Source organism: Setaria italica, chromosome II (genome assembly GCF_000263155.2).
Source record: "Setaria italica strain Yugu1 chromosome II, Setaria_italica_v2.0, whole genome shotgun sequence".
Taxonomy (NCBI): domain Eukaryota; kingdom Viridiplantae; phylum Streptophyta; class Magnoliopsida; order Poales; family Poaceae; genus Setaria; species Setaria italica.
In genome coordinates, this window is record NC_028451.1 from 26472507 (window position 1) to 26500131 (window position 27625).

A 27625-nucleotide genomic window follows, 5' to 3' on the forward strand; every position below is an offset into this window, starting at 1 on the left:
GACTGTTCCCACGCAACCCCCTCTCTGCCTCCACCTTATCTTCTCCTCCTCTCCCTTATCTCTTCTCTCCCACACTTCTCTTCTCTACTTGCCTCCCCCTCCCCCTCTCTCTCCCGCCCCGTCCCCCTCTGCTGCCCCTCCCCTTCCTCCTCTGCTCGCCCTCACTGGCAGTGAGGAGCAGCAGCGGGGCGAGGTGCAGGGCAGTGGCACACGGGGGAGCGGTGGCCAGCCAAGGGCGGTGGGGCGCAGGTGGGACGTGGTGGCGCGCCGGATGCGGCGGCATGCCGAGCACAAGTATGCTTGCCCGCTCTCCCTCCCTCTCCTCCTGTCCCTCCCTCTTCCTCTCGCTCTCCGACAGGGCTGAGGATGTCGGCGGCCGGCGGGGCAGCGGTGGCGGCGGGGTGGGGCTGCCGGGCGCGGGGCCGGCGTGGGGGGCCGGCACTTTTTTTATTTTTTGAACCTTTTTAGTCCCGGTACCAACCAGGACTAAACGGGGTCTTTAGTCACGAGTGAATAACCCGGGACTAAAGAGGGAAACCTTTTGTCATAAATAGTTAGTCCCAGTTGGTTTTTCGGAATTTATTTGCCTTACCTATTGGGACTAAAGGTGAGTTTTTCACCAGTGATGTGATCAAACCTAGAAGAAATGAGGTGACTTTTTTATAAGAAGAAGAAATATACTCCTAAATTCAAGTTAGAACTGGACACTTGGTGTACCGAATCACACGTCCGTACCTCCCACCTCAACAAGCTAACCTAGGCTGACTCGCAAGAATTAGAGCCTGTGAATTCCCTTCAGACGAGTGTGTGCATTGTAGGCTTGTGATTCGTTCGGAATTGAGAGACCAGCTTGTGAGTGCTTATTCCATAGCATTATATTTTTTTCGAGAAGGTGCAAAAGCTTTAATATTTTCACCATTACGGAGTGAAGAAGTAACTATATCTTTGGATTTTACAAAAGAATGAACTAACACACATTTTTTTAGATAATGGAATATTCCGGCTTCATGTATCCCTTCCAGAATGCATCGGACCACAAACATTATAGTCACTTTTTTTAAAATGCATCAGACCGTCGGAGCGGCAGCAGCGGTCGGCGGCATTTGGCCAGTGGAGACTCGGCGGCGTCGCCTGGTGTCCGCTCCCGAGTCGCCTACAGGGACAATGCGAGGGCCTACAGAGAAAAGTGGATTGCAGCCCCGATATGGAGCATCCATGAACTAACACACATAACTGAATAACATACCTTGGAACGTGAAAAAGTAAACGTACGGGAAAATATGCATTGATCATCTTAGAGCAACTCCAAAAGTTTCTCAAAAAATTCTTTCCCAAAATAAGGTATTGGGAGCTCTGCTAAAAACTTTTCCCCCTAAAAACATACCAAGCCACAGCAGAATGCTAAAAATTAGTCCCCCAGTATTTCAAATGAGGCCACTTCATCCTAGGCCCATTTTAGAATCCGTTTTTTTTCCAAGCAGTGTCGCTGGGCTTTTTATTTGTCGCTGGCGTGACAGCCGCCAGACCTTTTTTTTATTTCTGCCACCAGAACCAGGCCATATCACCATCGCACGCAGCTAGGCCCAGGCCATCATCACGACTCATGCCATACCTCAGGCCATCATCACGACTCACGATCATGCCGCCAGACCCCACGTGCGCACGGCGTTCTCTAAACGCCAGCAGCCCTGCGCAGGGTCTTTGTCCAGTCCCGGTCACGCCGGTCGGGGAAAGCCCCTACGCACTGTGCCGTGGAACGCGGGCATCTGGTGCCGGCCGTCCAAGATTCCCTATGAGTCGAGGAAGCTTTTCGTTGCATCTAGTGTTGGATTCGTCATTAGACAATGACCATGATAATTTCCTTGTCTCTGTTACTCATGTGGTCGTGAATGTGGATGAGTCCGATGATGAAAAAAAATATCGTGGTTCTATCATAGGTCATCGAGTACTTCAGTGAGACATACAGGCAGGGCATCAAAGGTTGTATGAAGATTATTTTTCTGATGAACCTACGTATGGACATAGTTATTTCAGAAGACGACGGAAATAAGACGACAGTATGTAAACAATAGATTTATTTCCACCATTTTTTTTCAAAAAATCATATTATACGTGTGTCTCGTTACTCTTGACATGCAGGTTTCGAATGAGGCGTACACTGTTTGTACACTGTTTCTCAGACTCTAAAAAAAATCATATTTTTTGTAGAAAAGAAACGCTGCTAGTGTACTTAGCCTTTCTAGTCTGCAAAAGATTACTGTAGCATTTCGGATGTTAACTTATGGAGTAGCAGCTGATGCTACAGATGATTATGTCCGTATTGGTGAGAGTACTGCTATTGAGAGTCTGAGAAGGTTTGCCAATGCTGTTGTTGAGGTTTTTGGAGATGAGTACTTGAGATCACCTAATGAAGATGATACTGCTAGATTACTTGCCATTGGAGAGAGTAGAGGTTTTTCTAGTATGCTTGGGTCAATTGATTGTATGCATGGGAGGTGGAAAAATTATCCTTTGGCATGGCAAGGTATGTATATCGGGCATGTGCATGAGCCTACAATTATACTTGAAGCTGTTGCATATAAAGATCTTTGGATTTGGCATGCTTTTTGTGGGATGCCTGGTTCCCACAATAACATCAACGTTTTGCACCGGTCTTCTTTATTTGCACGGGTAGCTGAAGGTTAAGCTCCAAAGGTGAATTATACCATTAATAACAATGAATATACAATGGGTTATTATCTTGCTGATGGCATATATCCCTCGTGGGCCATAATTGTGAAGAGCATACCTGATCCACAAGGTAATAAGAAGAAATATTTTGCAACTGCCCAAGAAGCTTGTAGGAAGGACGTGGAACGAGTGTTTGGAGAGGAGGGGCGCGTCACTGGGAGAGGAGGGGCGCGCCGGAGTGGGGAGGGCCGCCGCCGCTGCCTGCTCAGCCGACCCGACAGGGCACCGCCGCCGAGAGAGGAGGGCCACTGCCGGAGTGGGGATGGCTGCCGCCAGGAAAGGACGGACACGCCACCGGGAGACGAGGGGTGCGCCGGAGTAGGGAAGGCCGCCGCCACCCCTCACCCCTTGCCGCCGCCGGGAGTGGAGGGGTGCGCCGCCGGGAGAGGAGGGGCGCGTCGGGAGAGGAGCCTGGCCGCCGCCACCTGGAAGGCTCGAACGGATGCCGGGAGAGGAGCGCGGCAAAAAAAGAAAAAATGCGTGACAAGGGGGCGCGGGAACAATTGGGGGAAGATCTCAGAGCAACTCCAAGAGGCTGCTAATCTTACCCCCAATACCTTTTTTAGGAAAAAAGAGAGAAAAAATGAACTCCAACAATCCACCTAAACCTTCCCTAATTTTTTAGCGACGCTAAAAAACACCCTGCTACCGTGTATATTTTAGCGTTGGCGTTCCTCCCCTAATCCTGATCCCCGCACGCCCACGCGTCCCTTCCGATGGGCCCAATACGATGACGTGACCCGTGTTTGAAATATTCGGAGCTATTTATTAGCGATCTGCTGTGGACTGATATGTTTTTGGGGGAAATTTTGTTTGGGAGAACCCCCAGTACATAGTTTTGGGGAAGAATTTTTTAGGATACTATTGGAGTTGCTCTCAGGTCGCGAAAATATGCGGGAGGAGGGCATGTTTTTTGGCGTCGCTAATTTTTTGGGGAAGTTTTGGGTAGACTGTTGGAGTTCATTTTTTCTCTTTTTTTTCCTAAAAAAATTTTGGGGGTAAGATTAGCAGCCTTTTGGAGTTGCTCTTAGCCTACAGAAACATCAAGGCACCTTAATTCTCATGCACCTGCACGTTAGATGATGATTATAATCACGTTAGATTAGTTAGATCTAATATGTGAAAATTTTCCTTATTTATTCTATTTTTAAATAAAAATATAGAAACAAATACAAACGACTTGCTTACGGAGGCAACCAAAACTTTTGTGACACAAGTTCACAGCATAGCCCTTGCAGCTTTCTGGTGTTTGACGTTACAAACGACTTGGTTAGAGGTCTCTTCAGGTATAGTCTCCATACATCATATTTTTATTCCATTCATTTCAAAATTAAATAGAAGATGTATTATTCTTGCAAACACTAAGGCGGTTTAATTTTAGTGAAGGGTGCCCAACTAAATATGATACTTTAAATAAATTCTAATGATTAATTGGTCAATCGCTGATAAAATTGCAGAATGTAGAAACTGTAGTAATTCAAGTGATTTGGAAATTTAAATATACTCTGCTGATCACTTAGACATGATTTGTATAAAATAGACTATAGTTTTTAGGGGTTGGTAGTCTTCACTACTACTTTAAAAAACAGTGTGACAACCTAATCTTTTGTGACACATGTTCACAGCATAGCCTTAATTTTGCTCCTTTCTGGTGTTTGAGGTTTATTCAGAGGTTCCAGTCGACCACTTGATTTAAGAATTTTGATTTGTGAGTTTGGTTGTTTGTTTTCTTTAATTTGCTGGGCCACGAACCACTACCGGAAACAGTAGGTTTGCCGTGTGTCCTCGGTACACGGTGAAGCCCAAAAAACACTCTTTGCCGAGTGTTACACTCGGCAAACAGCACATGGCATCCACAGTGCCGGCAAAGTTTTCTTTGCCGAGTGTTTTTTATCGGACACTCGGCAAAAGAACCGATGCTCAGCAAAAAAAAAGCAACATTCATGGTTGTGTTTTCTGAACAAGGACAAGATGTTCAAAATTTTTTGCCACAACATCCATGTATGATATCATCACATCATGACAAATCTCATGATTTTCAGACTTCGTTTGCTTTTTTTAAATTGAAAAATCAATCGGCCACACGTTCATGGTCGTGTTTTTTGAATAAGATGTTCGAAATTTCTTTTCCTTTCACGAGTAAGGCCTAACACTGGACTCGATAACATGAATATTATTTTCTACTCATTTTATTCTATTGTTTGAATCACTTACGGTTCAAATTTGAGTTATACCCAAAAAATTCCTAGAAATGTAATAAATTAATTAAATATAGAAAACAGATCCAGAAATATACCAAATTTTAACATGGAATACCACATGTTGTATGTTGAGAGTAGAAAAAGTTTCAAGGTCAGAAGAGAAAAAAAATTATTTGCCGAGTGCCACAGATTTACACTCGGCAAACATAATAACGGATGAACACGTGGCACGTTCTTTGCCGAGTGCGTCATTTTGCTGAGTGTTTTTTTTCCTCTTTTGCTGAGTGCCACACTTTGCCGAGTGTTTTTCCCTCTTTTGCTGAGTGTTTCCACTAACAGACAGTACTTGGCAAACGTACTAAACGGATGTCCACGTGGAATGTTCTTTGCCGAGTGCCTCCCTTTGTTGAGTGTTTTTTCCTCTTTTGCCAAGTGCTAAACTTTGCCGAGTGTTTTTTTTTCTCTTTTGCTGAGCATAAATATTTTTCCGAGTGTTTTTGTGTTAGCACTCGGCAAAGATCTAGGCACTCGGCAGACCCACAGTTAATTTCCGGTAGTGAACTGACACTGCAATGGTGTCTGAGATCAGATGGTGGAACAGTAAACCACTGCAATGGAGTTTGAGATCATGTGTACTCTGTGTTTGCTGCAGGTAACAAACAGGTGCCAGATTGGTTCATAGTTTCATACCACTGTCACTGATGCAGGGTATAGTAAGAAGAGAGCTGAGATGCACACTTTCATAAGGCCACAGGAAGAAATGGTTACTGGCAAATGAGTCAGAGAGTTTAATCCTACACAAGAATATGTCAGAGCTTGTTGCTGGTCTGTCAGATGCAATTCTGCACTAATATGATCGGAGTTGGTTCATGTAGGTGCTTCGACTCACTGCATCGGTCAACAATTTTTTATCTAGAATTCCATAAGCTCATTTGAATTTTCCGGTTACAAACGACTTGGTTGGATGTTCAAATATTAAAAAACTGATAGAGGTCTCTTCAGGTATAGTCCATACTTCATATTTGTATTCCATTCATTTCCAAACAGAAGATGTATTTTTCTTGCAAACACTAAGGCAGTTTAATTTTAATGAAGCGTGCTCAATTAAATATGATACTTTTAATAAATTCTAATGATTAATTCAAGTGATTGCAAATTAAAATATACTCTATTGATCACTTAGACATGTATAATCTATAGTATTAAATTCAGGGGTCTGTAGTATGCACAACCACTTTAAGAAAGTGTCCTTAAATCCTGAAATAAATTCTAGAAAATGTACATGTTCTGAGTTATATAAGTTCTCAAAGACGCCTAGATAGGTTTCACCACTTGGATAAAATGGATAGCCACCGTCAGTCACATAAATAAAACTCTAGGCCACATAAGCCATTAGATATATGTACGTCTTAGTTAATTAATACACGCGCCAGGCGTTCTTGTGTGTTAAAAAATAGGACAGCCCCAAGGAAGGAGCCATAGATGTGCTTCATGTTTTGGTTGTAGTCAGAGCTAGTCTTGGAAGGTATTGGGGATGACAAATTCGCTGCCGCCAACGATTCCACCAAAGATGTTATGGTAATGGGTGGGAAGCAAGGACATGTTGATGCTTGGCATGTTTTTGAACCAAATCACGAGGGCTCTTGATCGTCAAATGCAGCTGCAGGATGGCGCAGACCTAGGCCGTGCACATGAGCTATCCTGTGGGCTCGTTCGAACCTTTGCATGCACGGGCGCCGGCAACTATGTGCAGATTGGTGTGACGGACTGCGAGAAAACAGAAATTAAAAAATTAAATTTTATTGAAGGTTAAACATAATATTTTTAAATCCTAATGACTTATTCATCAATTACCACTAGTAGAGAATTGACTTTCCATGCGCCCCCTTTTGTCCCGGTTTAAAGTTGGCCCGGGACAAAAGATTCACCAACCGGGACTAAAACTCGGTCACTGGTGGGGGGCTCACCAATCGGGACCTTTTATCCCGGTTGCAAAGACTAGTGGGAAAAAAAGACTCTCGAACCCTTTTATCCCGGTTGGAAACACCAACCGGGATAAAAGGGGTTTCCAACCGGGATAAAAGGGGGTCTTTTATCCCGGTTGGTATTACCAACCGGGATAAAAGGGGGTCTTTTGTCCCGGTTGAGTGACCCGGGATAAAAGACCCCCCCCCTTTTTGTCCCGGTTGGTTTATCCCGGATGGATTTCCGGGATATTTGCACCCTACCAACCGGGACTAAAGCCCAATTATCTACTAGTGTACTTATGCAAATTACAGAATATAAACTGCAATTCGTAATTAATTTGCAAATTAATAATGTAATATACTTGCCACGAGGAGTTGATCATTTGGACATGATGTATACAATAGACTATAGTTTTCAGGGGTTCGTAGCTAGGATATGCACATGGAACACCAAAGCGAAGTCCACATCGAGTTTACGTCGAACCCACGTTCCTTCAAATCATAGAGCGTTGACACATAGCTACTTGGAGGGCACTCCACTCAAGCATCTGTAATGACTTGTCTCAAGCAATTATAAAAAAATCTGTTCTCACCCAAATAAATTCAGCAGACCAAATTCTCCACCCAGCACAACACACCAGTAGAGTTAACTAACCCCAAATCCGAAATGGAGAAAGAGAGGGCGCGGCATAGCAAGGAGCAGATGCCGGCGACGAAGTTGCCGACCACCGTGAATGACGTCCCCAATCACCTTCTCAAGCTCATCTTCGGCCGCCTGGATTCACATGTGTCCTTCCTCCGTGCAGCGGCTGTGTGCACACGGTGGCGCCATATTGCCTCCTCCCACGGCATGAGGTACCGTGATTGCAACTACCATGATTTTTCTACCACCATAGGCCACTACCACGTCGTCGACCCGTCTTTCTCCCCGGAGCCAAGGTCATCGCAGGCGCAGCGCCGCCACCGTGTTGTGTTCATCCCCGCCTTGCCGTCCATCGACGTCCGCCACTTCACCCTCGACTTCTTGCCCAGTGGCCCTGGCAGCCGTCCCTGGCAGCTGGTCGACGGCTACGGCAGTCTTCTGCTCCTCACCAACCAGCGGCATAGCTCCTTCCCAGACATTGTAGTATGCGAGCCCATCTCGCGACGCTATTTCAAGATCAAGCCAATCAAAGACATGAAGTACTGCCACTGCCTCGGCGTCTTCCTCAACCGTAGATACAATGTCTCGAGCATGTCCAGCTTCACTTTGACTTGCATGGTGTACCAGCGTTCCACCGGAATTGCAGATGGAGTAAGTTATGTGACGGCCCACGTCTACACCCACGGGCCACCTTGGTCTAGACGATGGAGACATGGATGGAGCACGTCGCGCCATGCGATGTCCGGCGGCATCCACATCCGGGGTGCCGAGTCTGTCCACTATGCAGGGCGCTCTAAAGGATCTATCTTCTGGGGAATCGAAGATGATGGATCTGTCTTCTCTGGAGAAGAGGGCACTGGAGTGCTCTCGCACTTCCATCTACCTGAGAATGTGCGGGGATCACAACACAGATCGACTTTCCGGTTCATCGATGACGGCGTCGACAACTTAGTGCGTGTTATCAGCCTGATCGGCAAGGATCTTAGGGTGTTCCTCAAGAAAGAGCACAACAATGGTGGCAGCGATTGGGTGCTTGTCAGGAGCCTGCACCTGCCGGAGGCGACCCTTGGGTTCCCGGGGTACAAGGAGTGCTTCTTCAGCCACACCGCGAAGATTGTCACAGCGGGCAAGGGGTATGTGGTGCTGACTCCAGTGGAGGAGACATGGTTGTTCTCTGTCGAGCTCGGAACCATGCAGGTGGAGCGTGACCACATCCGGAATAAGCTCGCCGGCGAGGTCTATCCACATGAACTGTGGTTACAGCCAAAGGTGTCAGCATGTGTACTCCGGTGTAAGAGAGGTCGTGATGGTCCATGCTATGACATGTGCAAGTGCAAATAGGTCATTATAAGTATATTTTTTTGGAAAGATCAATAATTCGCGAGAGCAGGTTATCCTATAAAATATCTGGGAGGAAGAAATGCTGGGCAATTTTAATTTTGCACTACTGGAAAACTGAGCATTTGTCCAACGCGTTAGTACCGGACGTCTTTTCATCAGGTAGTAACACACGGCGTTAGTACCGATCATCACGCACAGTACCACCGGAGCCCCTGTAGTACCAGTTTGGAGCCTCAGCCAGTAGTAAATGGTGGCACGTCGACTGCGTGGCTTATAGCAAGATTCCCCATGAAGCCATTTAGTACCAGTTGGTAGCCTGGTACTAAATGGTGTGAGAATGCCATTTAGTACCGGCTAGTAGCTTCAACCAGTAAGCTACCAGCCGATACTAATTTGCAAATGAGCTGCGAGCAAGCTCAACCATTTTCTCGTGCTTCGTTTTTCTCCAGCTTCTTCACTAGACTGGTCAGCAACTTCATTCTCCATCCTCTGGTCATAGTATTCTAGGATTTTTTTTGAATGAGCGAGTTTTATGTTACAAATGGAGTACTTGTTGCTTTATTAGAGTGAGGAGAATGTAGAGTTTTTTAGAATGAGTTTTATGTTACAAATGGAGTACTTGTTGACCTTTTAGAACGAGGAGAATGGAGAGTTTTTTAGAGTGAGGTGAATGGGGAGTTTTTCAGAATGAGTTCTAAGTTACAAATGGAGTACTAGCTTGTTGATCATTTAGAACAAGGAGAATGGAGAGTTTTTTCAAGTGAGGAGAATGGAGAGTTTTTTCAAGTGAGGAGAATGGAGAGTTTTTTAGAATGAGTTTTATGTTACAAATGGAGTACTTGTTGATCTTTTGGAACGAGGAGAATGGAGAACTTTTTAGAATGAGGACTAAATATGATAAACACATTTACTCTATCTTTTGCCTCTCTAATATTGATCAAGTTCTTTATCTAATACGAAACTCTATGTCCATTTTTTATATAATACAATGCAGATAGACCGGCAATGGATATAACACCTTCACTCCTCCAATACCACAGAATAGAAGAACTTCGAGTCAACAAACTCTGGCTGAACATCATAAAAGAATCTTGAAATAGTTTACCAAACACCTTTTGGAGCTAGATTTTCATAATAGAAATATGGTGGCCAATAACTGGTTCAGGCAAAGATTTGTTCATTGACCTTGACCCATCGGCTTATGGTTGATTTTAGATTGCCAAAATGGGCCATGCTCAATGAGCAGGTCTTTTGCTTGGATAGGCTATTGAGCCATCATACTTCTATTATGAAAATGTGGCACTTGCTCCAAAAGTCGTTTGGACAATTATTTCAATATTCCTTTATGATATTCAACCAAAGTAAGTGGATCGTAGATCTTATGTTGTACCATTATTTTAGGATTGGTGTATTTTTTTTATCTCCCAAATTAATAGTAGTGACATGGACGATCCTATGTTCTAAATATCTCATTTATGCAAGACTTAATATATGCCCTAGACTATGTCGATAGGTTCTTAGGAATGGACATTATTCATATAAATCATAGTTTGGATGTTGCGATGATTAACGGGCACGATGTGGACAATCGTAGGTTCTAAGTATCTCATTTACGTAGATTTAATATGTAATGTACTCTAGTTAATATTTGTGATGAATTTTTCTCAACTATTTCATATATATACATACATACATGTGACAACCTTGTCATAATGATTGAAATATTTTATTATAATTAACATAGTGTGCGTGGGAAAAAGAACTGATGGAGGCGAACAGTTTCAGCTCCTGCTAATTTGGCAAGTTTAGTACCGGTTGCAAGTATATCACGTACTAAATGGAGGAATTTAGAAACCGAGCAAAGGCTGGAACCGGTACTGAATGCCCGATCTCGCCATTTAGCCACTTTAGTACCGGTTAGGGGCCCTACCTAATATTAAATGGAGGAATTTAGTATCGAGCAAAGGCTACCACCGGTTCTAAAGTGTCCCACCTACAGATACTTCATCTTCTCCAAACACTTAGCAGTTTCCAAAAATTAGCAGTTCCTCCCTCTGTGCCACGCCTTCCCGATCCCCGTCACCCTCGCCCACCACCGCCGCCCCATCCCCGTCGCTGTCACCGTTGCTGTTGCCATCACCCACCACCACCACGCCGATCCCATCCCCGTCTGCATCTCTATCACCGTCACCACCGCCCTGTCCCGTCCCTGTCCCCGTCTCCATCACCGTTGTCATCAACTATCGCCCTATCCCTAGCTCCGTTGCCCGTCGCCACCATCACCGTCGACATCTCGCCATCCCCGATCAACGCCACCCCATCTCCGGCCACCGCGCCTCTCCCTTCCCCGCCTCCCCCGTGGGGCACCACCATGCCTCTCTTTACCTTGCGCGCCCTCCTCTATTAGGTTTTCTATTTTAATAATTTTTATTTTGATGCATTAAAATGATTTTGCTACCCGTATTGCATTAAAATGGCTATGATTTTGCTTGAATCGGATACCAATTTGTATTGGATGCTAAGTAATTATTTTTTGTGATACAATTATGGCATAAGGCTATATCTCTAAGAGGACATGTAGATATTCACGGGTAGCATTGTGATAGAATTGTAGATGGCTATGAAATGATTGTCTACATTTATTTCAATGTATATGATGTGCGTACATGACAATGTATTATTGGTGGTAAAGTTGACTAGTTAATAAAACTGGTGGAAAATTATCTTATCACAATTTTATTTTGACAGTTTGGGCTAACTACGGCAAGTGGAAGTTTTACATGCCGTGGTGGTGGCGGCCGTGGAGGTGGCGGCCGTGGTGGTGGCAGCCATGGACACTACAATTTTGAGGAGCCACCGTTGTTTCGTCCTCCTGAAATTCACTTCCTAAATCGTGTCATTGACTTGCCAAAAGGCGATCAAAGTAGAGGAACAATTCCTAACATAGTAATATTCTTTCCTTCTTGTAATTGGTTTTTTTACTACACATGAATAATTCCTAAATTTACTTACATAAAATGTAGCTTATCGACAATCTTTTTTAGTGCAATCCGAGATAGTTGGTCCACAAAATTTTAAAAGAGTAAAAATTTCTTTCAAGTACATGTTCGAGAAACACAAGCCAACTGGATTTGGAGTACCAGGACAGCCCATCCCAATTGTTTCAATTGCCGCATGAGGTCAATTAGCACCAAGTAGGGTAACTTTTGAAAGGACCGCCATGGAGGCCTGCCTACAATAGCTTATGGATCATGGGTATTTTGTACTAGACTTCTCATATTTTCGAATAAAGGCGCTCGAGGAGGGAGAAAACAATATGACTAGCTACTGAGAGGCTTTGTCAGCTGAATCAACATGTCATGACATGGTATGAAACATATCTAATCATCCTTTTATCTTTAATTATGTTACATCTTTTAAAGTTCATCACGTTATTCTCTTGTTTTAGGATGTCTTTGGTCAAATCTTGGCGGCAATGAGCTTCCATGCAACTTTGGCTCAAGTCTTGGATATGTTGAATTATAGTTACACCAATGATAACTCGGTACACACTAGAGATTTCAAGCTCTATGCTCATCTCACTTTCTACAAGCCATTTCAGTTGACATCACCTCCATTGTTTGAGATTTATGGTAGTGCATGTGACTGTCCTAGTGAAGCACTAGAGAGTGCACTAGTTCATGCCCTAGCTTATAATTCATGCTCTAGCTTATACTGATGAAGTTGTAGGCTTTACGATTGGAGACTTGAGCTAGGTGGCATACATACATAAGCAAAGTGAATTATTAAATATGTAGCATGCATGGATGTACTTCTACCGTACCATTTTCTTATGGATTTGAACTTGTTCTCTTTGAGACCTTAAGTATTTATGTATGAACTATTGAGTGTTAATGATTTGAATGGGTTGATACTTGTGATACTTGGATTTGATGGGTTGATATATTACCGTAATATTATTAGTAAAAGCTTAGTTGATACGAATACGAATTGAAACAAAAAGGTAAATAAAAAAAGAAATAAACTTTAGTACAGGTTAATAAAACCAACCGGTACTAAACTACCATCCGCAACAGCGCAACGTGCAGGCTTGCAGTTTATTACCGGTTGGTGTTACCGACCGGTACTAAATGACGCATTTAGTAATGGTTGGGTTGATCGGTACTAAATGGCGTAGCATTTAGTATCAACTAAGTGATACCGGTCAAGCGCCTGGTACTAAAGGACCAGTACTAGAAGTCGATCCTCCGTACATCATTCTTGGTGTGTATATAATAAGATAGGTAGGCAAATGTTTAATTTTCCCACTTGCTTTTTTTCTTCATCTTGTCATGACTCAAACGAATCTGAAGTTGTGCTGGTCCAAACTACCTAATTTCTGTTCTGTTTTATTTTACTGAGAACCAAGCTCATGAAGATGTCAAGCTGCCATCCACCTTTGCTCTCGAGGATCAGTGTCCGTCTGGCTTGAGCAAACCTTTGCCAGTCTTGAATCCATTACCATTTGGGAGACCTTGGAACGATAGAAACTCAATAAATTAATGTTTTGGGACTATGTCCTATTTAGCTCTGGTTTTCTTCCTCCGGAAAACCTAGAGAAGTGCTTTATTTATACCTTACTAACACCCATATATCAGATACACGACACAGTTTGAATCACCAACATAGTTCGTCACTAATGAGAGACCTGACTTCGCGTAAATCACCAACAGAAATGATTGCTGATAACCCAATAACCCATCAAACCATGAGCAATACGTACAATCTTTGACCCAAAAATACATTCCCATGTTACCTGTTTGAGAACGTATCATTTCAGCACCGCAACCAGAAAATTCCAACAAATGACCAGCTTGTTAGGAAGAGTTTTGGAACATGCGCAAGTTGTTCAAGATCCAGAAGCAATGTGCCGATGTATGAACTTTTTCAAATCCTGTTAACTTGGTGCACATGGCTTCAAAGGACCTTTGAAGTGAAGTCAACTTAGGCTAGTATCACAATGGAGGTTTCATCAAGAGTTTCATGACCATTAAATAACATGCCACATCAGCAATTTTGATGACGTGGTAAGATCATTATAAGGAGAGAGGAGAAGGAGTTTCATCATATGTGAGAGGATTTTGAACCCAGCAGCCACGGTTAGCAAGTTCTCAGTCTTGATAATTGTGCTATAAAATTGTGCACTCAGACTGACCTTAGAGATTACATAATCAATGCCCATTTAATAGATGAAATATTGTCACATCCGGTTTTAAAACAAAACCAAGTATTACTTATATGATCAAGTTCCATACATACAGTGACATCATTAGTGAATAACAGTAACAGTATCACGTAAAAAGATACAAAAAAGACTTACAAGACTAACAGAGACACGCAGCTTAAACTCTGGAAACGGAGGCTCCAAACTTCACAGGCACTCGACTAGAGGTTGCGTACGCCTAGAACTCAGCATCATCTTCACAACATCTTCATAGCATCTTCTTCTTCTGAGTAGCAGTAAGCAAGGGTGAGTACACTTATGGTTAGTACTCAGCAAGGCCATAGGAACTAAACAGAATTAACGATTTAAGTCCATCTTCAAGTTTAATTAATCATGTGAGGGTCCAAGCCGCTTTTAACCATGAGCACGGCTGATATATCAGTTTCCACTCTGCAGAGGTTGTACACTTTACCCACAACTCGTGTTCCCCCGTGTCGCCCGGGTTTGCAAAGCCCTTAAACACTTCCTTTGGTGAGTGGCTGGGGGGTAAACTACGAAGCCTTTACAAAGACATATAGACAACTAGTAGCACGCTAGAGTTTCAGTAGCGGTGTGGGTCACAACCTGTTGTAATGAGTCAGCACCTTAGAAGGCTATCGCTTCGGGTCATACCCCCGACACCTTCCCCCTCCTTGCCCTTTCGGTAAGGCCACTAGTCAACCACATGCCTAATTAGTCGGCTAAGATCAGAACCATTTGATGTTGTGGTTGTATTGTTTTCTTGGGTGGTTCTCCATGTTCCAATTAAGATTATCATAACACTATGAACAAAGCATAGGTAGAAGAATGGTTAGGGACACTTGCCTTTCTCCAACGTAAAGTTACTCTCACTGCTTTTTAAATCTTGCTTTCTTGAAACTCTTAACCTTCAAAGCTTCGGACGACGATCCTTCTAATCAAAGGAAACATCGGCACTAACAAACAAACAAGTACAACTAAGAACAATACACCAAAATAAAAGAAAGGCTTTAAAAGACGTACTAAAGGACAAGGCTCGATCTAAGGATCACACAAACGCTTAAAACGAACTATCGAGAGATTTGATTCACGAAATAAATAAAAAGACTATAAGCTAGGTTTATTTTATTTAGCAAAACATATGTAAAGGATATTTCAGAAAGAAAATATCCTAAGTTAGAATTAAGACAGTTTATACTTTATTTGCAAAGACTGAGGTAGAAACCTAGTCAAGTTTTATTTATAAATATTTAAGTACAATTTATGGAAACTCAACATTTAATTTGGAAATAAAGCATAGATGAATATCTAAGCGCATAGCTTTATATTTCGAGTTCAACTAAGGATATTATATTAAAAACACATTGGTATTTATATTAGCCAAATTAACATTTATTTATGAACAAGCGGAACATAACCTATGTAGCTTTTATTTAGAAAGCAAATTGAATTCATATTAGTCAAATTGAATTTAATTTAAGAAAAGCCAAGGTTTAACTCTAAATAGCTTTTAATTGTAAGAATTATTCAAATAAGTGTTAATCAAATTATCTTTGGTTTATGAAAAACCGGTGTATGTCCTAATTGGCTTTTATTTAGAAAGGTTATGAAGTAGTCATTAATCATATTGATATTTATTATGAAAAGTGGTGGATAACTCTTGGTAACTTTTATATAGAGAAACACATGTTCATTAGGCATTAATCAAATTAATATTAAATTTATTTTCAAAGACATGAAATGTAGGATGACAACAACACTAACGTGGATTTTATGATGTTATGAGTGTAATGCAACTTGAACGGATTAAAACGGAGCTAAAACGCAGAAACCACGGGCTAAACAGGATCTAGGGACTTAATCGTGATTAACCGTAGACTTAAAGGGTTAGCAGAGAAGTTTACCAAGATTCAGTGAAAAGAGCCCGCGAAATGCTGAAACTTCAGGGTTAGATCTGCAAAAAGGTAAGGATTGGATCAGATTATGAGATACTGAAAGGTTCAGGGGGTTTGGTGTGAATTATACAAGACACAAGAAGAAGGGATAAAGATTTGCAAGATCTTCAGGGGCTGACTGCAGAAAGGTGCAGCTTATCCTCTTCTCTCGCTTGCCTGCGCAGGAGACGGCGCACTGACCGGTGCTCGCCGGCGCGGCGTTGAACTGGGGCGGCCAGCGCAAGCAGCAGGGAAAGAGAGAGGGGTGCGGGAGGGGCTCTCACCGGCGGAGGCTTTGGGCGGAAGCGGCCGGAGATGAGTCAGCGGCGGGGAAACACAGCGGCGGTGGCGATTTGGCGCAAGCGGCGGCGGTGGTGGCGATGGCAGCACTCGGTGGCGAAAAGGCGAGCGAGGTGAGGTGGGCAGCAGCGGCTAGCAGGGGCACTGGGCGCCCGATTTATAGAGTGAGGGAGGGAACAGAGACGGCTCGTGGAAGGTGAAGAGCTTCGGCCGGTCATTAATGGCGGCTTGGTGGAAGGCTGTTCGTTTCGCGGGAGGGGAAGCGGAGGAGACGCAACGGCGACGCAGGGAGAAGCCGGAGGGGCGCCGAGAAGCCGGGGTGACGGGAAACCGAGCGGCGCATGTGCGGGGAGCTCAAGCGGCGGCGCCTGCCGAAGCTTGAAGAAGCTTCCAACATGTGGGGCCTACCGGCAGCGAAAGGGGGAGGGAGAGAGAGGAGATGGCAGGTCGGGCCAGGGAGATAGGCTGGAAAAGAAGCCGGCCTGTTAAGGGGAAAGGGAGGGGAGCTGGGCCACCGGAATGGCCACATGGGCCTGGCAAAAAGAGGCCTGGTGGGCCGGTGAAAAAGAGGAAGAGGCCAGCGGCCTGATGGTCCAAACGGAGCGGGTCGCGTCCGTGGGCTCAGCCCGTTAAGAAAGAAAGATTATTATTTACAGAGATTATTTTACGTGGGAATATAAATCCAGAAAATTCTAGATAAATAATTTAAACCACGAAACATATTCTGAGAATCCCAAAAATTCTAGGAAAAATCTTAGAGATAGTTTGGGACACGAGGAATCTAAATAAAATATTTGGAGCTCATAAAATAGATTCTACAACCATCGAAAAATTGGATTAAGCTCAAGGAAAAGGAGAATAAATTCCAAAAAAACTGGAAAAATTCTCAGAAGAACTCGGACAACATCTAAACGTATTTTTAAAACTTTTTCACTCATGAAATACCAAAATGCATCAGCATGAATGCACAAACAGAGGACAACAACCTTATTTAATTTTGAAAACAAACAATTATTTTTCCTATACTAAATTTCCTGTAAAGAAAATAAATATTGGCAAAAAATATTTTAAATTATAGAAAATTGTTGTTTAATTATTCCTTTTAATCACATTCTGAAATTCGAAAATTTCAGGGTGTGACAAGTATTGATGGGATATGTTTCAAAAAGAGTATTGATTGGATAATTAATTTATACAGCGCGATTAGCACGAGAATAACCTACTTGGAGGGCACACTCCACTGAAACAAACTTTGCCATGCCTCCAAACCATTACCACTTGTGAGGCCTGGGCCGCAACGAAATCTTGAGGAATGTTTTTGTGTTATAACCTGTTTTGCTTTAGGTTTGTTGCTGTAATAAGATACCTGACTTATCATAAACTACCAACAGAAATGTTTGTGGAGAACTAAGAGATGTCCTCAGTATGTTACAGCAAAGGACGCAATAAATAAACTTTTAGCACATGTATATAGTTTGTACACATACAATGGCGTTACACATGCATGCATTAAGCATGAATGCACCATGGAAGATCAAAATTTATACAAATGGACAATTAATTGGTGAATTATAGCATTCCGATGAAAATATTTTCCCATCACATTCAGGATAACACTGCTAGAGAATACTCTATTAGTACCAGTTGAAAAACCTCCTTTAATCTCGGTTTCCCGAGTGGTAATATGAAACGGACTAAAAGACTTCAGTTTTAGTACCGAAAAGCCCCGTTTTCTCGTAGTGTAACATTGAACCACTGAATAAGCAGCACGGACATTGTTTCACCCAAAAATTATTTCCCCTATCACCCATTTGAGAACGTAGCATCCAAGCACTGCAACCACAAAACGCCAACAAATGTCTGCATCTTGTTTATAAGATATTAGATGATAAACAAATTGTTCAAAATCCCATAGCACTGTGCCGATGTATAAACACTCTTCTAATAGTATTCTATCAATACCATAGTTTTGCCAATCATTTAATTCTGTGCACATGGCTCGGAAGTGAAGTCAACTTAGAGATTACCTAATAAACGCCCCTTTCAATCTGACAACCTATGAAGCGTTGACGAGACAATTAATATATAGAGCGCGATTAGCACGAGGAGAACCTACTTGGAGGGCACTCCACTCAAGCATGGGCAATGATTTGTCCAGCACAATAATGTCATAATATAAAGAACAGCATTAGCAAGATAAGCTAACACACTATTAGGGGTCACACCAGCTAATCCCACTACATCATCAATGTCCAGTTCCACGGCAACCAGGCTGAAGCTTCACCGGAACCTGGACAGGACAGCGACCACGAAGAAATCGCCTGCGCATGCGGACCACGATCCATGGCATGCCTGACCAGATACTCAATCTCATCCTTCTCAACCTCACCACGCCGCTCTGGCTTATCCACGCTGCCGCCGCATGCAAGCGGTGGCGCCGCATCACAACCGGCACAAACTTCCTCGTTGATATCCAAATCCGTTGCCGCACTCGTCCAATTGCAGGCCACTATGAAAGCGACACATTCCTAGCAAGACGTCGTCCAATCTGTTACTAGCTAGCCAATATATTTAGAGTTTTGGGAAGCGGATGGAAGCTCCATTCTTTAGTAGTGCGACTAAGATTACCAAGGTGGGACTAATTCCACAAGAACATGATACATGGACCATAATGGGCTGAAACCGGAACACTAATGGATCTGGATTTACAGCTAGGGCGCCGTGGGTTTCTAACTGCCGGGTGGCTGCGCCCCGTGCCACCTTCACCTCTATGAGATGACACAAGGGAAGACTCATAATTTTACTCCTTTGTGATAGTTTTGAAATTGTTACAAACACCACTTTGTGACGGTTTTTAAATGATCCGTAATGAAATTTTACATCACGTATCACATTATTTATTGTAATTATATGAGTTTGCATATATATACTATTAACTGAAATATAATGAAGGATGCCCAATCAAATATAGTACTTCTAAAATTATAATTATTTATTCATAAGTAACTCGTATCATTGAATTTTACACTGGTAGAGAACTCATGTGTCCCCTTTTATCCAAGTTTAAAGTTGGCTCGTGACTAAAGGTGATGTGCCATGGTAGGCTGAATTGGGGGGGGAGCTTTAGTCCCGGTTGTAAATAACAACCTGGACTAAAACCCCCCTAGTCCCGGTTGTAACGGCTAGTTTTTTTTACCACCGACAGCCCCCCCCTTTTGTCCCGGTCTCCAACCGGGACAAAAGCCTCACTCTTTTATCCCAGTTGGAGTTACCAACCAGGATAAAAGGTTTACTCCAGGTTGGTAACCTGGTTGGTGTTTTCAATCGGGAGTAAACTCTCAACTGGGACAAAAGGGGTTTGTTTTTGTCCCTGTTGGAATTTCACAAATCTCAAGGCCCATGAATGCCACATGTTGATGACCCAGTTGCTTCCAGTTACACTGAGGGGTATTATACCAGAGAATGTCTGATTACCGCTCATAAAGCTATGCGCATTTGTCAATGCAATTTCGCAGAAGGCAATCGATCCAACCAAGCTAGTAAAGCTAACGAATGATGTGGTGCAATGTCTTGTCAGTTTTGAGTTGGTATTTCCACCATCCTTTTTCAATATTATGACGCACCTCCTAGTTCACCTACTAAAACAGATTACTATTCTCGGTGCAATATTCCTGCACAATATGTGGCCTTTCGAGAAGTTCGTTTCAGTCCTAAAAAACTATGTTCTTAATCGTGCCCGTCTAGAAGGAAGCATCGCCAAGGGATATGGAATAGTGGAGGTCATTGAGTTTTGTGTTGATTTTATTGACTCAATTAATTCGATTGGGGTTCCAACTTCACGCCACGAGGGGAGGCTGCGGGGAATGGGCACCATTGGAAGGAAAACAAGTTTGAGCAATGATACTGATTTGTTCGACAAGGCACACTTTACTGTTCTGCAACAATCATCCTTTGTGGCTCCGTATATTGAGCAACACAAGCAGATGCTAGTTTCCGAACACCCGATGAAATCCGATGCCTACATTATACGTCATCACATGGATACTTTTACTCTTGATTGCGTCAACACCTTATGGGTAACTCTGAGATTCACCCACAGCTCGCTTGGTTAGGCAGGGGACCTTCTAGCACAATCGTGAAATTCCAAAGTTATGAGATAAATGGTTATACATTTTACACGAGAGCCCAAGACTAGAAAAGCATGAACCAGAATAGTGGTGCCCGCATAGATACCATAGACAGCAATAGGAGCAAGGACTCGTATTATAGTTTCATAGAGGAGATATGGGAACTTGAATACGGACCGCTAAACATCCCTTTGTTTCGTTGCCAATAGGTGAAGCTAACTAGCGTAACCAAGACTGGATAGAATGATGAGCCATTCGTATTTGCTAATGATGTGCATCAGGTTTTCTATGTGAAGGACATGTCTAGCAAACCAATGAAAAATTCAGAAGAGCCATGGGAGCCAAAGCGCCACATAGTGCTTCTAGGTAAAAGAAAAAATCGTGGGAGTCGAGGACAAAACAGACCAATAAGATGATTATGATCAGTTTGATCGCATGTCTCCATTCGCTGTTGAAGTTGACCCAAGCATCATGCTAGTCAAAGAAGAGGCTCGCTACTTACGCCGCGATCATGATCAAGGAACTTTCGTGACGAAGAAGTTTTTTAATGTTACATAGTAATGCACTAAATATGCTTCACCTTTATGTAAAGTTATATTGTAAAGTTCTATGATTTCATGTACTACTTGATACAATTTTTAATTTAACGTATCTATGATTTCATGTGTGTTTATATTAGGTGAGGTGAAGAATTATTCGAAATATGTTTTTTAATATATTTTTGCATGTTCGAAATATGTAAAGTTTTTATTTTTTTCTTTAACAAAACCAGTTGAAAACATATATAAATTTGTGTGTTTAAATTAGTTGAGGTGAAGATTTATTCGATCAATATGAATAATGTTAACCACATACATCAATTCAATTTTTCACACGTTGAAATTATTTAATTGAACAATTTCTTGATGATAGTGATGCAGTAAAATAATTAATTTACAAACTAAAAGAACTAGTATAGAATTAATGACTCATTCAAACTTATTGTAAATATACTTGCTAATTTAACATATTTTTGCATGTTCAAAATATGTAAAGTTCTTATTTTTTCCTTCCTAAAATCCAGTGAAAAGTATATAAAATCTATTTGCAAAAAATAGGTGGGAGACAAAAAATGGAAAAATGGCAATTTGCAAATTTGCAACCGGGACAAAAGGCCCCCCCTTTAGTTGCAATTTGCTGGTTGCAATTTGCAACCGGGACAAAAGGGTAATTTTCGCCACCTGTGGAAAATGTACCCTTTTGTCCCAGATGTAAATTGCAACCGGGACTAAGGGGGGGGCCTTTTGTCCTGGTCATACCGTTTTGTCTCGGTTGTAAATTGCATTCGGGACTAAAGGGGGGGCCTTTTGCCCTGGTTGCACTTGGCACTCGGGACAAAAGGCCCCTTTAGTCACGGTTGCAATTTGACCGAGATAAAAGGGGGTGGGGGATAAAAGAAACAATCGTCTTCCCCCTCCACCCTTCAACACTTAGCGAAATTTTTACCACTCTCAAGATCCCCCATGCCCGTTCGCCTCCGTCGCCGGCCGCCATGCTCCTCGTCGCCCGCTGCCCCAGCCGCCGTCGCCCGCGCCTGGACCGCCGCCTCCTCCGCCACTCTGGCCCGCTGCCACCTCCTCCATCATGCCCCTCGTCGTCGCCTCCCTCTGCGCCGCCTCCTTGTTGCTGCCTCTCCATTGCCACCTCCGTCCGCGCTGCCTTCATCCGCGCTACCCCGTCGTCGTAGCCTTCGTCGTCCGCGCCACCTCTATCCTCGCCACCGCCAGCCTCCGCCACTTCGGCCTCCTCGTCGTTCGCATTACTACTCCACCACCCCTACCCCGGCCACCCGCCGCCCCGCTGGGAGCCCTGGCCCTCAAACATACGGCAAGGCCCTTGCTGACGCAAGCTCTTGGCTGGCTCACGCAAGGGCCCTTTTTTTAATTTTTTTAGTTAGAAAATCCGTATGATTAGTAGAAAATCAGTAGGAAATTACTATTATAAGTAGAAAATCAGTAGGAAATTACTATTATTAGTTGAAAATCAGTAGGAAATTACTATGATTAGTAGAAAATCAGTATAATTTAGTAGGAATTCTTACAAATTAGTAGAAATTTGGCAGAAATGCTTAGAAATTAGAAGAAATTTGGTAGAAATTCTTAGAAATTAGTTGAAATTTGTACAAACACTTCAAATTTGGTATAATTTAGTAGGAATTTGTAGAAATTTGTATAAACACTTCAAATTTGGTAGAAATTCTTAGAATTTAGTAGAAATTTGTAGAAACACTTCATGTAAGTTTCATTCTAGACTTTCATGTAAGTTTCATTAAAGACATTTCATGTATGTTTCATTCAAGACATTCATGTAAATTTCTTGTGTATGTTTCATGTGTACGTTTCATGTAAATTTCTTATGTACGTTTCAATCAGTTTTTTTCCATGGTTATTCTATGATTTCATGTATATACCTTAACGTACATGTAACTATGATTTCATGTGTGTTTAAAGTAGTTGAGATGGCAAACGACGAGACCACAAGCTATCTAATGGAGCAGATCATTTCATGTGTGACGGAAGGTTTCATGTGTGACGTGGTGCAATGCCTGGTCAACTTTGAGATGGTTTTTCCACCTTCCTTCTTTAATATCATGACCCACCTTCTAGTCCACCTTGTTGAAGAGATTTTTGTTCTCGGTCCTATATTTCTACACAATATGTTCCCTTTCAAGAGGTTTATGGCAATTCTGAAGAAGTATGTTTGTAACCGTGCCTGTCTGGAAGGAAGCATCGCAAAGGGATATAGAATAGAGGAGGTCATTGAGTTTTGTGTGGACTTTATTAACGACCCGAGTTCAATTGGAGTCCCTGTATCACACCATGAGGGGAGACTGAAAGGAAAGGGCACACTATGGAGGAAAGCTCTGATGGGCATCGATGAGGATACATTTCATAAAGCACACTTAACGATCCTGCAACAATCATCCCTAGTCACTCCATATATGGAGGAGCATAGGGCTATTGTACGGTCCTCAAACCAAGGGAAGACTGAGGCTTGGATTACATGTCATCACACTAACACTTTCGCCTCTTGGTTGCAACGATGACTGATGGGTGATGACACGATTCAAGAACAACTAGCATGGTTGGCTAGGGGTCCATCTATCTCAGTATCGACATTCCAAGGATACGAGATAAATCGGTACACATTTTACACCAGAGCCTAGGACCAAAAGAGCACATACCAAAATAGTGGTGTCCGTATAGATGCAATAGACAACAATGGAAAAAAAGACAGATACTATGGTGTCATTGAGGAGATATGGGAACTCGACTATGGACCTTTTAAAATCCCTCTATTTGGGTGCCAATGGGTGAAACTTACTGGAGAAGGCGTAATGACATACAACTATGGGATGACAATAGTGGACCTCAACAAGATTGGATACAGAGATGAACCATTCGTCCAAGCAAATGACGTGACTCAAGTTTTCTACGTGAAGGACATGACAAGCAAACTAATAAGGAAGGGTGCTAATAAGTCACATGACCAGCCAAAGCGCCACATAATTCTTCCAGGGAAAAGAAAAATCGTTGGAGTTGAGGACAAGACTGACATTTCAGAAGATTATGATCAATTCGATGATGTTCCTCCATTTTTCGTCGAGGTTGACCCAAGCATCCTGTTAGTTGGGACGCTCCATACTTACGCCGCGATCACAACCAAGGGACGTTCGTCAAGAGAGGGTTATTAACGTTCCATTAGATAATGCCGCGTAATGTATTTAAACTATTATGTTGTGTTTTTGGTTGTCAACAAAGGAATTAATGTAATTACCATATTACCCTTAATTATGAATGGTTAGATCTTGTTTATACTTTATACCACTAGGTGGTGGTATTGTGCATCGCAAAAGAGCTCCTAGTTTATAAACGAAAGTAGAAAAGAATAAATGTAAGAACCTTTGTTGCCCCAGCAAGACTGGGTTTAGTTGTAGAGTTAAATTGTCTGGACAATTTGTCACTCTACATTTGACGTTGGTTAAGCACATATCTCTGGATATGCTTTTATTTCTTCCCTTTTGTAAACATTGGAAATTCCTTCTTCATGACAGCTGGAATATGATGGGATACAGGAGAAGAGAATTATAATTAGTAAGTAGTATCTCCCAAAATTACTATGAACCTTTACACTTGGGGGGGGGGGGTGGATACAAAACAGAGATTGTATTCAGTCACATGGACTGGTATCTGTGTTTGCACGAAATTACATACCTCTGAGGCAACGATGAAGCATTTGAAGTGTTAAGCTGATATGTTTTTTGTTTTTCCCTACGATGATCATCAATTTTCCCTTCCTTGATGTACACATCAATTTTCCCTTCCTTGTCTGTACATCGGCTGAAACCTCAAAATTATCCAAATAAAATATAGGTGATTACTTACATTACTGTGATCCTTTTACATATATCTAAAGGTGAACAATATCTTGTACCCCACGGGCAAGAATAAACATGTGGTTTTAAGCTGATCAGATTGTTGGCCTTCCTCTTCGAAATCAGTGAAAGAATAATCTTCTTGTGAACATTGGCTGGAATAAAAAACACAAAACCTAGATTACAAAATCTGCAACATCTAAATATCTTCCAACGAGGGCAATGAAAGATCACAAACTTTTGACGCAAGGAAGAAGAATGGTCATGCTCCTTTGTATGTGTACTCAGCTTATCACATGGTAGTATCTTTGAAACATGTTTAGAGCATAGCACATTATGTTTATCTTACTATGTAAAAGAAAGCATTTCAGAACATCACATAAATTCTAAAAAATGCAAACCATTAGACCAAAGACAAAAGAGCTTACAACATCCCAACGGCAATCAATTATCTGAACTGCACATGGAACGTGAAAACTCTTTCTGCAATGTTTAATAATGTAAACCATATTACCTCCTTATCCGTTCTAAATGAATGGCAGAAAATGCATTCATCTTCGAATAAGTTGATTGGAGTTAACAGTCTCTTCAATTCAGTAGTACCTCCAATTCGAATAAGTTGATTGAACAATACTATTTGCAAAAATCTCACCGTATGAAACAAGAACTGATTTTTGCACGGTTAAAATATTAAATATTTCAATTTTTTTGTAGCACCATTAAATATTAAACAATAAATTTATGTACAATTAAACAAGTACATGATTAAGTCATGGTAAACATGTTAATAACACAGCACTATTCTTCTAAATTTTTGCATGGTCAAAATATCTATTTTTTCGAATGTTAAAGTTAAAATAAGTATTATGACCATTAGAACCTATTAGTGAGTTAAAATTAATAACTTTACAATGTTTGATATTTGACCGCATCTAACATGTTTATCGTGTATATCTAATAGACATGAAGCTACCAAATTGTTTTTCCAATTTTTATGAATGTTATTTTATTTACTACGCAACAAATTAATACATTAGCAATTGTAAAAGAAAGAAAAATAAAAAGATGTTTGGGTGGGAAACTGAAATAGGAGTATGCAACCCCTTTAGTACCGGGTGGTGGGAACACACAGTACTAAAGGGGGGCCTTTAGTACCGGGTGCTAATCTTGCCCGGTACTAAGGGGGGAGGGTTAAGGCTGGCGGCCCTTCTTCTCGCTCAACACTTAGGCGCATTTCGCACACCCACGTCCTACTCTCACACGAGTCGCCGCCGCTGCCTCCTCGCTTCATGCGCCGCCACTGCACCCCCTCGTCGCCCATCACCGGCCCGCAGCGTCGCCCCCTCCTCGCGTCATCGCCACCCAACTCCGCCACCCTAGGTCCTCGCACCCCCTGTTGCCGCCCCCCCGGCGCCACCCCCTCGTCAGCACCTCCGACCGCGCCGTCGCATCATCCGTCCGTGCTGCCTCTCTGTCCACACCGGCTGCTCCGTCCGCGCGGCCGCCTCCTCTGTCCGGCGCCCTCCACGTCCCGCCTCCGTCCGCGCTGCCCCAGCCGCGACAACTGCCTCCATCCGCACCGCCCGCCACCATCCATGCTGCCCCGATCGCGCCGTCCCACGCCTCCATCGCGTCAGCCCGCCTTGATCCGTCTCGTCGCCTCGGCCTCCGTCACGCTACCCCGGCCGCCGCGACACCCATGCCCACTCCGCGCCGGCCCTGCCCCGCCGGCAGCCCCTGTCCCCTGCCCTAGGGAAGTCACCCCCTCCCTGCCAGACCATGATCGAGGTTGCATTGCTAAGGGAAAAAAGTTGTTTTTTCCTTCAATTTATTTGCTTACATTTCTAAAATCAATTCATGTGTATGTATATACTTAGAAAAAGTAGTTGAAATCAATTCATGTGTATGTATATACTTAGAAAAAGTAGTTCAAATCAATTCATATGTATGTATGTACTTAGAAAAAATAGTTCAAATCAATTCATGTGTATATACTTAGAAAAATTAGATTAAGTATTTGAATTTATTTGCTTATATTTCAAAAGCAATTGTAGGAAAAATGTTGAATTAGCTAAAGAATATAGAAAAATTCTTCAATTAGCTAGAATTATAAAAAATTGTTGGAAAAGCTTATTAATCGTAAATTGTACGACATGCCATGTTACAAAATTCTATTAATTGTTAGAAATGTAAAGAGATAAGTGAAAATTACCAAGAAATTTTATGATGTTGTCATTTACTGTTACAAAATTCATCAAATAGTTTAAAATGTACAATATTCAATATTTTTGTAGTCAATTATAGTTATAAAATGTATAAATATTAGTCATTCATTTTCGTAGTCATTGTTTGTAATTATATGTATAAGTTATAGTCATTCTTATTATAGTAGTCATTCTTTTTATTGTAACAAATTGTATAAGTGTATCATTCTTTCTTTAGTCATTTATTATTGTTACAAATTGTATAAGTGTTTAATTCCTTTTTTAGTCATTCTTTTTATTGTTGATGCCTACTATTTATTAGAATAATTATTTTTATATTCTATTAGTTTTGAATTATATAAGTGTTTAACTCTTTTTGTAGTCATTATTTTTATCGTTCATGCCTGCTATTTCTTAGAATAATTCCTTTTATATTATACTAGTTACAATGGCACGATCAGAGGACAAGTAGTCTTGAATGGCAGAGGAATACATCATGCTGTTGATTGCCGAAGGTGGCACAAACGATCAACCAAATAAAGA

General features: G+C 42.1%; 1 protein-coding gene and 1 long non-coding RNA gene across 2 annotated transcripts; one reads left to right on the plus strand and one right to left on the minus strand.

Moving 5' to 3' along the window:
• Positions 1-7548: 7548 nt before the first annotated feature.
• LOC111256385 lies at positions 7549-8882 on the plus strand. Its single transcript, XM_022824301.1, has one exon. The coding sequence runs from the start codon at positions 7566-7568 to the stop codon at positions 8880-8882; it is 1317 nt and encodes a 438-aa protein (XP_022680036.1). The 5' UTR covers positions 7549-7565.
• Positions 8883-14949: 6067 nt separating this feature from the next.
• LOC111256512 lies at positions 14950-16767 on the minus strand. Its single transcript, XR_002676623.1, has 3 exons — positions 16322-16767; positions 16008-16057; positions 14950-15059 (listed from the first exon to the last, which is right to left on the minus strand). It is a non-coding gene; the product is annotated as an uncharacterized LOC111256512 (long non-coding RNA).
• Between the last annotated feature and the right edge of the window lie 10858 nt (positions 16768-27625).